Source organism: Corythoichthys intestinalis, chromosome 14 (genome assembly GCF_030265065.1).
Source record: "Corythoichthys intestinalis isolate RoL2023-P3 chromosome 14, ASM3026506v1, whole genome shotgun sequence".
Classification (NCBI taxonomy): Eukaryota; Metazoa; Chordata; class Actinopteri; order Syngnathiformes; family Syngnathidae; genus Corythoichthys; species Corythoichthys intestinalis.
Window position 1 is genome coordinate 12091484 of NC_080408.1, and position 13441 is coordinate 12104924.

The 13441-nt window shown below is 38.9% G+C and overlaps 1 protein-coding gene across 1 annotated transcript in view; it reads left to right on the forward strand.

Annotated features, from left to right (window-relative positions):
- The first annotated feature begins 314 nt into the window (after nt 1–314).
- Nucleotides 315–13441, forward strand: part of cacnb2b (calcium channel, voltage-dependent, beta 2b) — a 40498-nt gene continuing 27371 nt past the window's right edge. Inside the window, exon 1 of the mRNA XM_057858022.1 lies at nt 315–635. Within this exon, the coding sequence (XP_057714005.1) occupies nt 618–635 (18 nt within the window). The 5' untranslated portion in view covers nt 315–617. The remainder of the gene's footprint in view (nt 636–13441) is intronic.

The following is a 13441-nucleotide window of genomic DNA, read 5'->3' on the forward strand; positions in this document are numbered from 1 at the left end:
GTTTTTTTTAAACTCCCTTGCTGAGTGGAGGGCACAAGTGATTCCTTGACCGAGCCTGGCCCCTGTGGCCCGTCCATGGTAACGGGCTCGGTTTGTAGTAGTGATTGCGGAGAGAATTAACGTGGATTTGCTCCCTTTGGAATTACATGCCATCTCGCAGTTGGACTCTGCCGCTTTACTGGCTCGTATTTAAGAGCAGCAAAAACTCGCGCACACACATTTGGAATACGGCTGACAAACCCAACGCGCATGCCCTGGCGGGTTTATTTAACCAGCGTGCACCGCGCGTTGGACAGCTCCGTGCTGCAGGACGAGCGCGCAACAGATGCGCACCGGGGAATAAGCCGTTAATACCCCGAAGACTCCCAGGAGAAACCCACCCTCACGCACCTCCTCAGTCCCACGGATGTCACAGTTTCCCTAGGGAGAAATACAAGAAGAATCCTGCGCTTTATACTTCTTGTGGAACCGTTTTTACGCGCGTCGCTGTTCAGCGTGGACAAGTCCCCCTCCCCGGTATTGCAACATGGTGACCCATGTGTCAACCGACAAGCGCCGCAGGTGAACCCCAAACTCGGACACGCGTGGAATGACAGCAGCGGTCATCCATAGGCAGCATGCCGCCCAAGAAAAAGGTAACAATACTCAGTTTGCCGTTTGGTTTGAGCTCTTGCGCGTGGAACAGGAAGTGTCACAGGACGCGCCATCTGCTGCGTTGTCGCTAATCCCTGTGTGAGGTTTTTCCACACGGCTAAACCATCGGTGGGCGTGTGTGTGCGCGTGCGTGTGCTGGAGGCCTATCGCTGTCATGAGGATGGAGAAGGAGTTACATAATCTCTTGTCTGGCACCATTAACTAGTTGAAGTATCCCATGAACTCGCGCAAGTGTTGGATTTATTTTCAATTCTCATCTAGAGTGGATTATGGATGTATCCACTCAATCTGATGCAGTACCTTTCTGTGTAGTGAAGTTAGAATGGAAGCCACGCAAACATGATTACCATGATTAGCACGTCTGCCTAACAGTTTGAAAGTTCTTTACTATAGTGCAGTTTCATATGCACCAAACTAGACCATCTGGATAATTGACCAATTTCATCCTCATATATTTATTTTAGGGCTGTCAAACGATTAAAATTTTTAATCGAGTTAATTACAGTTTAAAAATTAATTAATCGTAATTAATCGCAATTAATCGCAATTCAAACCATCTCTAAAATATACCATATTTTTCTGTAAATTATTGTCGGAATGGAAAGATAAGACACACGACAGATATATGCATACAACATACTTTACATAAGTACTGTATTTGTTTATTGTAACAATAAATCCACAAATGGCATTATTAACATTCTTTCTGTTAAAGTGATCCACGGATAGAAAGACTTGTAGTTCTTAAACGATAAATGTTCTAGTTACAAGTTATAGTAATTTTATATTAAAACCCCTCTTCATGTTTTCGTTTTAATGACATTTGTAAAATGTTCAATCAAAAGTAGAGTTAATATAATAAGAAGAATAAAAATAACAATAATAAAAATAGAGTGACCAAAGTCTAAGTTTTACGTATATTTTGCATAGCTATTTTGATATGGAATGCCAGTTCATTTTGCATTGTTGTTTAACTGTGTGTCAGAATAGGGCCTCATTACTATAGACTGAAGTGCTTTTCTTTTTGTGAACATTATTTTTTGTGGGGAGAGATAGGAATATTGTTTTTGTTGAGCTTTCACTAAACGATACTAATGTTTGTTGTGAAGGAGTTGCCAATAAACGGCACGGTCCAAAGAACGCCTGTGTCCATTCGCCTTTACTGTATAACATACTGTATATCTGTACATATCTTACCCAAAATACAACAAGAGACACATAATTGCCACTAAAAGAAAGAAAACTTACCGAAATATGTGTGGAGCACAAATAGCAATTTGCATTGCATTGTGAATACAGCATAAACGTCTCACAACTACTAATTCTCCCACGTTTAGAAGAAATAACATGAGTATGGAACGGCGCTGCCCCCAAGCGGCCAGTGGCATTCTCTTCACTCTTAATGTCCATAAACGGCCTCATTGTAATCTGTTTGAGGCAATATGCGAGCGGGTCATTCAGTGCATGCGTTAATTGCGTCAAATATTTTAACGTGATTATTATAAAAAATTAATTAGCGCCCGTTAACGCGATAATTTGGACAGCCCTAATCTATTTATCTATTAGGAGTGTAACGGTACACAAAAATCTCGGTTCGGTACGTACCTCGGTTTTGAGGTCACGGTTGGTTCATTTTCGGTACCGTAAGAAAACAAAATGCAAAATATGAATGTGCTAGTTTTTTATTACATACTTTTGTGCTTTCAACAATAGGAATATTAGCCTATACAAAGCTAGAATTCTGCTCAAAAAGTAGCGAGTATTTAAAGATAATAATCCAACAACAATTTGCCTTTCAGACCCCACGTATTGGTCAGCTTTCTTTCTGAAAGAAAGAAGAAGAAAAAAGTCTTGTGCTAAAGAGAAAATCCCAATGACAAAGATTTTAACATGTATTATACAAATGAAATGCCTCAACAAATCATTATTTTTCTTATGAACGGTTTTCAAAAGCTTTATTGGTGGATTTTCTCAAGTTAAAGCACCACACAGAAATTAACACATTTAATTGGGTAAGCAGGATCTGTGTATTATTATTAAATTACAGGTGTTTTAGCTCATTTCAATTTATTTTATTTAAATGGGTTATTATTCATTTTATTATGTGTTTATATTTTACAAATGTGATGTAGTATTCATTTATATTGTATATTTTATGTTGTATAACTTTAGTTCCTATGTGAATATTAGTTCCGACTTGTTTTCTTGTGGTAGGATGGTTTTGTATTGAACAAGGGGCCGTGTTGGTTATTATTATAGCAGAGAGGACAGCAGTAAATCAACAAAGTCAAGTCAACTGTGCCCCGATCTACCACTCGAGATCTGATGGACTCAAAAAGTAGGTGACGATTGCATATTAGTTGAAAATCGACCGGATCCATCGTATTTTTACACGAGTGACTTCCCGTCTGCCCGATCCTAGCTAGTAGTATTGACGCAGGAGGGCCGCGTCTTGCGCCGAATACTAAACTCTGCCTTCTTTTCGCGTGCGTCGCTTCGAGCCGCTTCTGGGATGCGGCCGCACTGCGACTGGTGTGCATTGGCCGCCCGCGTTTCACTGCGTTCTTGCGGCGGCCACGTTGTCGCGCCGTTGACGTTTCTGGGTTATATACTGTCCTACCGTGTTGGTCCTCATTATAGGAGAGAAGACGGAGTAAATACAGTATAATCTACACAAAGAAACTGTAACCCAATCGACTCAGTCTCGAAAAGTAAGGGTTACATTACGTCAGAAACTCGTTCGGTACGCCTCCGTTCCGAACCGAGCACCCGTACCGAAACGGTTCAATACAAATACATGTACCGTTACACCCTATCTACAGTTGTGGTCAAAAGTTTACATGCACTTGTGAAGAACATAATGTCATGGCTCTCTTGAGTTTCCAGTTATTTCTACAACTCTGATTTTTCTCTGACAGAGTGATTGGAACAGATACTTCTTTGTCACAAAAAACATTCATGAAGTTTGGTTCTTTTATGACTTTATTATGGGTGAACAGAAAAAAGTGATCAAATCTGCTGGGTCAAAAATATACATACAGCAGCGCTAATATTTGGTAACATGTCCCTTGGCCATTTTCACTACAATTAGGCGCTTTTGGTAGCCATTCACAAACTTCTGGCAAGCTTCTGGTTGAATCTTTGACCACTCCTGACAGAATTGGTGCAGTTCAGTTAAATTTGATGGCTTTCTGACATGGACTTGTTTCTTCAGCATTGTCCACAAGTTCTCAATGGGGTTTAAGTCAAGACTTTGGGAAGGCCATTCGAAAACCTTAATTCTAGCCTGATTTAGCCATTCCATTACCACTTTTGATATGTGTTTGGGGTCATTGTCCTGTTGGAACACCCAACTGCGCCCATGACCCAATCTTCGGGCTGATGACGTTAGGTTATCTTAAAGAATTTGAAGGTAATCCTCCTTCTTCGTTTATCCCATTTACTCTCTGTAAAGCACCAGTTCCATTGGCAGCTAAACAGCCCCACAGCATAATACTACCACCACCGTGCTTGAGGGTAGGCATGGTGTACTTGGGGTTAAAGGCCTCACCTTTTCTCCTCCAAACATATTGCTGGGCATTGTGGCCAAACAGCTTGAGTTTTGTTTCGTCTGACCACAGATCTTTCCTCCAGAAAGTCTTATCTTTGTCCATGTGATCAGCAGCAAACTTCAGTCGAGCCTTAAGGTGCCGCTTTTGGAGCAAGGGCTTCCTTCTTGCACGGCAGCCTCTCAGTCCATGGAGATGCAAAACACGCTTGACTGTGGACACTGAACCCTGTGTTCCAGCAGCTTCTAATTCTTGGCAGATCTGTTTTTTGGTGATTCTCGGTTGAATCTTCACCCTCCTGACCAATTGTCTCTGAGCAGCAGGTAATAGTTTGCGTTTTCTTCCTGATCGTGGCAGTGCCATGCACTTTATACTTACAAACAATTGTTTGCACTGTTGCTCTTGGGACCTGCAGCTGCTTTGAAATGGCTCCAAGTAACTTTCCTGACTTGTTCAAGTCAATGATTCGTTTTTTCAGATCCATGTATGTATATTTTTGACCCAGCAGATTTGATTACTTTTTCTGTTAACCCATAATAAAGTCATAAAAGAACCAAACTTCATGAATGTTTTTTGTGACAAAGAAGTATCTGTTCCAATCACTCAATCAGAGAAAAATCAGAGTTGTAGAAATAACTGGAAACTCAAGAGAGCCATGACATTATGTTCTTCACAAGTGTATGTAAACTTTTGACCACAACTCTATCTATCTATCTATCTATCTATCTATCTATCTATCTATCTATCTATCTATCTATCTATCTATCTATCTATCTATCTATCTATCTATCTATCTATCTATCTATCTATCTATCTATCTATCTATCTATCTATCTATCTATCTATCTATCTATCTATCTATCTATCTATCTATCTATCTATCTATCTATCTATCTATCAGTTGTTAGCAAAACAACTTTTGTTTTATATTTGGGCCAATACGATATATGAATGTTATGGAGAGTGATTAAAAGTATGGGTGATGCAATGAAAATGTGAGTGAACCTACATTGTGTGCTGGTGCAACTTAAGAAAAAAGTTAGTAACCAGTGCAACCAATGCAAAAAGTAAGTGTGGAGCTTGGCAATATATATCACAATGTTAATATTTTCTAATATCTTCAGGCCTAATTCATTCAAACAGCCCAGAGTGTACGGACTTCGTGTTCAGCCACGATAGACTTGTGACCCTAATTATGACGATGGTATTCAAAGGGTGGCATTAGAGCGCCTATAGGAAAAGGTGACGGTGTGTCTTTGCCTTGCTTACTGCCGCCGACCTCGTTTAAGCCTCTTAAGATGCCTTTCTGTACAGAAACCTGCTCTCATATCCGGTTTGGGAAGTGGGACAATTATCTACAGCAGTTACCCACGGACCGCTTTAGTGTCAGAGAATATTTCCACGGACCACCCCTTAAGGGTGTGGTAAATAATTACACCAAAATAAAATTGACCACCAGCTATGATGCTCTTATGCACTTGCGTTGGTAGATGCAGACCTCGATAATTCTTCTGTCTTCCTTGTTCCCACTTTTTCTCTAAAGAGATCCACGGATAGAAAGACTTAATTCTTAAAAGATAAACGATATTATGAGTTAAGATAATTTGATATTGAAACCCCTCTTGATGTTTTCATTTTTATACAATTTGTAAAATTAGTTTAACTAGTAGGTCGCCATTGTTGTTGACGTCGCAAACCGGTGACGTCACGTGGTTATGGGCTTCCAGAGTATGACTCTAGCGATATAAACATGTCATCTGTTCAAATCTTTCAATTTGAACCCGAGAGGAACATTAATAAGCATGACAGCACTGTTGATATTTCACAAAACGAGCAGCAAAAGCAAAATGAACAGGATAGACGGGATGGGATGAGATGAGACGAAAGTATGACAAAGCCGGGGTTCTGCCAAAATGATCTACACCGGCTAAACGCCCTACAAGAAGCGAATTTGACACCCAAAGTACTACCGTGCGCTTTCAGCTTGTTTTGTTTAGATGCTTACAGACAGAACATACTAAAGATGCCTTAAGAAAATACTTAAACGTAGTAATATCAAATAAGGGTGGTTTAAATATGCTGCGTGATTAATGTGGTTAACAGGTCAACAATATGCTTTAAAGCTACCACAAGAAAACACAATGCTTTATAGTATGAGAGAGAAACACATGCAAAAAGTATTTTGAGGCAACGAAAAGGTAAAACACAAATTGTAAGTACTCGCCGCTTTTAACCGCTGAGCGCATGTGTTGAAGGTCTCGCCGCGTAGAAGGAATTGCAGTAACCCCGTAGTATTCGTCGAGTGACAGTGACAATCTACAGTGGGGCAAATAAGTATTTAGTTAACCACTAATTGTGAGAGTTCTCACACTTAAAAATATTGGAGAGGCCTGTGATTGTCAACATGGGTAAACCTCAACCATGAGAGACAGAATGTGGAAAAAAAATAGAAAATCACATTGTTTGATTTTTAAAGAATTTATTTGCAAATCATGGTGGAAAATACGTATTTGGTCAATACCAAAAGTTCATCTCAATACTTTGTTATGTACCCTTTGTTGGCAATAACGGAGGCCAAACGTTTTCTGTAACTCTTCACAAGCTTTTCACACACTGTTGCTAGTATTTTGGCCCATTCTTCCATGCAGATTCCATCAAGAGCAGTGATATTTTGGGGCTGTCGTTGGGCAACACGGACTTTCAACTCCCTCCACAGATTTTCTATGATCTGATCTGGAGACTGGCTAGGCCACTCCAGGACCCTGAAATGCTTCTTACGAAGCCACTCCTTTGTTGCCCTGGCTGTGTCTTTGGGATCATTGTCATGCTGAAAGACCCAGCCACGTCTCATCTTCATTTTCAATCGCTCGATACATGGCCCCATTCATTCTTTCCTTTACACAGATCAGTCGTCCTGGTCCCTTTGCAGAAAAACAGCCTCAAAGCATGACGTTTCCACCCCCATGCTTTACAGTGGGTATGGTGTTCTTCGGATGAAATTCAGTATTCTTTCTCCTCCAAACACGAGAACCTGTGTTTCTACCAAAAAGTTCTATTTTGGTTTCATCTGACCATAACACATTCTCCCAGTCCTCTTCTGGATCATCCAAATGCTCTCTAGCGAACCGCAGATGGGCCTGGACGTGTACTGGCTTCAGCAGTGGGGACACATCTGGCAGTGCAGGATTTGAGTCCCTGGCAGCGCATTGTGTTACTGATAGTAGCCTTTGTTACTGTGGTCCCAGCTCTCTGTAGATCATTCACTAGGTCCCCCCCGTGTGGTTCTGGGATTTTTGCACACCGTTCTTGGTATCATTTTGATGCCACGGGGTGAGATCTTTCATGGAGACCCAGATCGAGGGAGATTATCAGTGGTCTTGTATGTCTTCCATTTTCTAATAATTGCTCCCACAGTTGATTTCTTTACACCAAGCGTTTTACCCATTGTAGATTCAGCTTCTTCCCAGCCTGGTACAGGGCTACAATTTTGTCTCTGTTGTCCTTCGACAGCTCTTCGGTCTTGGCCATAGTTGAGTTTGGAGTGTGACTGACGGAGGTTGTGGACAGGTGTCTTCTATACCAATAATGAGTTAAAACAGGTGCCATTAATACAGGTAACGAGTGGAGCCTCGTTAGACCTCGATAGAAGAAGTTAGACCTCTTTGACAGCCAGAAATCTTGCTTGTTTGTAAGTGACCAAATACTTATTTTCCACTCTAATTTTGAAATATTTCTTTAAAAATCAAACAATGTGATTTTGTTTTTTTTCCCACACTGTCTCTCATGGTTGAGGTTTACCCATGTTGACAATTACAGGCCTCTCTAATCTTTTCAAGTGGGAAAACTTGCACAATTGGTGGTTGACTTAATACTTATTTGCCCCACTGTATGGATGTAAAACAGTCCCGATTCTCGATTCTTGGTTGAACTTTGCAAAAGTAGGCCAATGATAGAGAGGAAACTAGTTATCAGTCTTGGCATGCTAACTAGCCACATTATCTGCCTTGTTAACAAGCTTACGTTATACTATTTGTTTTACCATCGCTAGACACACTAAACACGCTGGAGTAAACTCTCGTAGCTGGTTGGGAAACGTTCATGACAGCGTTTACTTACCTTAAATTTTGTGTAAAGTGACGGATGATAGTCAGGTAAATGTCAAATCATGTTGGAGGTCCTATTGTCCTTCCTCCTCTAAGCCGAGGCCGTCTGTTTCTTTTCAGTGGCTGAAGTACTCCCATACTAGCGACTTGTCTTTTTTAAGGGGGGAAAAAGCTCAGGTCTAGTGTCACCGACAGACATGCTGCCGTTCCAAACCACGGAATTCTCGCTGCATTTTTAGGACATAAACAATATCTAATACTGTTGGTTTTGAAACCGTGACCTTTTCGTACCACACTAAATTTTGAAACCTGTCACCGGCCTAGACCTTACCTTTTGCTAAAAGGTTTCCTCAACATTTCCTATGTGTGTGTATTTGCCATCCTAGTCAATTTAGCACCTGACAAAGTTTAATGAATAAAACGTCATGCAACACTTAATGTAAACTGAATGTAGAATATCTCCATACGTTTTTGTATACAGTTTTGAACTACCGTATTTTTCGGACTTTAAGTCGCAGTTTTTTTTCATAGTTTGGCTGGGGATGCGAATTATACTCAGGAGCGACTTATTTTTGAAATTATTCACACATTATTATTAGGGCTGTCAAAATTATCGCGTCAACGGGCGTCAATTAATTTTTTAAATTAATCACGTTAAAATATTTGACGCAATTAACGCAGATGCCCCGCTCGGACAGATTTAAATGACAGTACAGTGAAACGCTCACATGTTGTGTTTTATGGAGTTTTGCCGCCCTCTGCTGGCGCTTGGGTGCGACTGATTTTATAGGCTTCAGCACCCATGAGCATTGTGTCAGTAATTATTGACATCAACAATGGCGGGCGACTAGTTTATTTTTTGATTGAAATTTTTCCAAATTTTATTAAAACGAGAACATTAAGAGGGGTTTTAATATAAAATTTCTATAACATGTACTAACATTTATCTTTTAAGAACTACTAGTCTTTCTATCCATGGATCGCTTTAACAGAATGTTAATAATGTTAATGCCATCTTGTTGATTTATTGTTATAATAAACAAATACAGTCATTATGTACCGTATGTTGAATGTATATATCCATCTTGTGTCTTATCTTTCAATTCCAACAATAATTTACAGAAAAATATGGCATATTTTAGAGATGGTTTTAATTGCGATTAATTGCGATTAATTACGATTAATTAATTTTTAAGCTGTAATCAACTCGATTAAAAATTTTAATCGTTTGACAGCCCTAATTATTATATCATTTCACATGTTTGTTTTTGGTGTTTTGGAGTGACACTGATGGTTTGGTAAACTTGTTAGCATGTTCTTTATGCTAAAGTTATCTAAATAACTCTAAATAGCTATGTTACGTTAACATACTGGCCACGTTCGCGTTCTGCCTTTGGCAGTGTGTGTGCAATTGTATGACTGACTTTTTTATATTGAAATGCATGCTTTTAGTTTGTGGCGCTTTCACGCCCACGTGGGGGCGCACCAGCACTTGTTCAGACGCCAGAAGAAGACGGACAGCTACGCAGCTCAGAGCGAGTGGGCGAGTTAGCGAGAGAGAGACAAACACGGCTGAGAACCTACGTTCATTATTTATGCTTGTAAAATTTCTCTACAGAGGTAACGCCCGTGTGTATCATCTTTTCTGTTGTTGTTAAGTGTTTTCCACCCGCGATTGGACACTTAGAGCCAGTTGTGTGGTTATTTGAACGATGTGTTAATGCTAGCGAACGCATGCTAACCGTTTGTGTCATTGCTATAATAGCAGCTAATTATTATTTATTTACGTTGATGCGAACCTGTTTGGTATTGAGGACGAAATTGATTTGCATTAATTAGAGATGTCCTGATCGATCGGCATCCCGATCGATCGGGTCCGATCACATCATTTTGAAGGTATCTGAATCGGCAACAAAATATCGGACATGCCTTTTTAATTTTTTTTTTTTTTTTTTTTTTTTTTATTAAATCGTTTTCTAATTGTATTTAACGTTACAGACATAATGTGTTACACTCTTCCAGAGTCTTTAGTTTTAGCTTAAGGTAGGGTTATCAAATTCATCACGTTAACGGCGAGAATTAATATTTTTTACATTTATCACGTTACAATATTTAACGCAATTAACGCATGCACTGCACGACCCACTCACGCATTGTCGCGTTCAATCTATAATGGTGCCGTTTTACCCATACATTATATAGAGCTAAAAGGCAGCGTAAAATGAGTAGAGCGAATTTTGGCAGCCTTAGGAGCCTTTTTTTAAATGGCTAAAGCCTTAAAATCCCTCTCCCAACGATTAGAATAATTGTGGGAAGCAATGTGGGGAAGAAAGGTAGTAGTTGATTTCTTTCTTAACACCCTATGTTAATTCCCAACGCAGAGAAGATATATCAAGTGGTACCACGACGCACAGTCATGGTTGCACTTCCCATCATGCATTTGGGCAGAAGTTAAATGGCTACAATATCATTTACTGAAAGCTCAACAAATACAGTAGATGGCAATATTTAGTCACAATATACAAAGTCACATTTATCCTTTAAGAATTACAAGTCTTTCTATCCGTGGATCCCTCTCACAGAAAGAATGCTAATAATGTAAATGCCATCTTGAGGATTTATTGTCATAATAAACAAATACAGTACTTATGTACTGTATTTTGACTGTATTACTGTATACGTCCGAGTTTTATTCATTTTTTTTCTTAATGCATTGCCAAAATGTATGTGATCGGGAAAAAATTATCGGGAATGATTGGAATTGAACCGGGAGCAAAAAAAAAAGCAATCGGATCTGGAAATATCGGGATCGGCAGATACTCAAACTAAAACGATTGGATCGGGAGCAAAAAAACATGATCGGAACAACCCTAGTATTAATTCTATTTTTAGTACAAATGATGGTGTCATAACGACGGTCAAAATAAAGTCAGCAAATTTTACAGACATCCAGCATTGTCATTTGGAAGTTTAGCTCGCTTTATAGACAGAACAGAGCTGGTGAGGTCCTGGTGAGGACAGTACATTCGCATTTCGTTGTTCATGCATTGTGTAACATTATCATACTGTAGACTTATTTAGCATTTTGTTCTCTATTGTATTTTTATTTTAAATTGCCTTTCAAGATTACGGATCTGTTCTATGTGTTGGATTTTATCAAGTAAATTTCCCCCAAAAATGCGACTTATACTCCGGTGCGACTTATATATGTTTTTTTTTACCTCTTTGTTGGGCATTTTATGGCTTTTACGACTTATACTCAGGTGCTACTTATAGTCTGAAAAATACGGTAGTTCATTTTCGTTGAAGAATTCTAGAGTTCGTTACACTTCCAGGAGAAAAAAAAAATCGCCTAGACACACTGTAAACGAGGTTTCATATTCAAAGGGGTCACGAAATATAGTATTTCAAGTGCAGAGCTAGCCAGACTTCAAGTTATAGATAAAAAATAATGATACTTATAGCAAAAGTAGCTTTAGCATCTCTTATCTAATGACTGACATGGAGTCGTTGCTATCTTTCCCTCTCTCTCCCATTTTAAATCCCGGATTGATGCGTGCTATCTTAATCTACTTAGTGGGAGACAATCATGACCCAGAGAGCAAGAGAGGTGGTTTATCTGTGAGGCACATTGACTTTTTAAAAATTTGGTTTAAAAATCATGGGTGTTCAGCCTTTACTGTCCAAAATTAGACAAAACGTTTAGGACATACACAGCATGCTATAGGTGACAACAAACTGGCTAATAATGCCGCGTTAAGATGAAGTCAAGTTAACAACTCAGGGGGATTTGGAGAGTTTGTAAGCACTGGAGATACAACCTAACAGGAAATAAGTCACTAATGCACAAATGTTTTGGATATCCTTCCACAAGTTTTCCACAAAAGTTGGCACTTAAATAAGGGTTCAAGCACATGGTACGTTTCTAGTTAGCGCCTGAAAACTGTTAGTATATTTAGAGCATGTAGTAGCTACTGTTTAAAGGGAACCTCGGACTTAAAGACTTACAGGCTCTAATAAGCCACAATTGTTCTCTTTTACTAAAATATATTATTACAAACAGATAAATATTGTAGGGCTGTCAAAATTATCCCGTTAATGGGCGGTAATTATTTTTTTAAATTAATCACGTTAAAATATTTGACGCATTTAACGCACATGCCCCGCTCAAACAGATTAAAATGACAGCACAGTGTCATGTCCATTTGTTACTTGTGTTTTTTGGTGTTTTGTCGCCCTCTGCTGGCGCTTGGGTGCGACTGATTCTATGGGTTTCAGCACCATGAGCATTGTATAATTATTGACATCAACAATGGCGAGCTACTATTTTACTTTTTGATTGAAAATTTTACAAATTTTATTAAAACGAAAACATTAAGAGGGGTTTTAATACAAAATTTCTATAACTTGTATTAACATTTATCTTTTAAGAACTACAAGTCGTTCTATCCATGGATCGCTTTAACAGAATGTTAATAATGTTAATGCCATCTTGTTGATCTATTGTTATAATAAACAAATACAGTACTTACGTACAGTATGTTGAATGTATATATTCATCTTGTGTCTTACCTTTCCATTCCAACACTAATTTACAGAAAATATGGCATATTTTAGAGATGGTTTGAATTGCGATTAATTATGATTAATTAATTTTTAAGCTGTGATTAACTCGATTAAAAATTGTAATCGTTTGACAGCCCTAAAATATTGCCATTGATTTAAAAATCTATAATATTTAGTACATGTTTTGACCGAATGCGCGCAATGGACGCTCGGGGTGAAGATGTAGTATGTCACTGTCACTCGACCAGGGGTTGGTAACCCAAAATGTTGGAAGAGCCATATTGGAACAAAAAAATAAAATAAAATAAAATAAAATAAAATAAACAAATATGTCTGGAGCCGCAAAAAATTAAAAGCCTTATGAAGCCTTATCATGAATGCAACACATGCTGTATGTTGACATGTGCCGATCATCGGTTTCAAGGTATACCATGGTATAAATCTCATCTTGTCTTTCCTGTTCATTTTGCTTTTGCTCCTCGTTTTGTGAAATATCGACAGTGCTGTCATGCTCATTAATGTTCCTCTCAGGTTCAAATTGAAAGTGTTGAACGGAGGACATGTTTATGT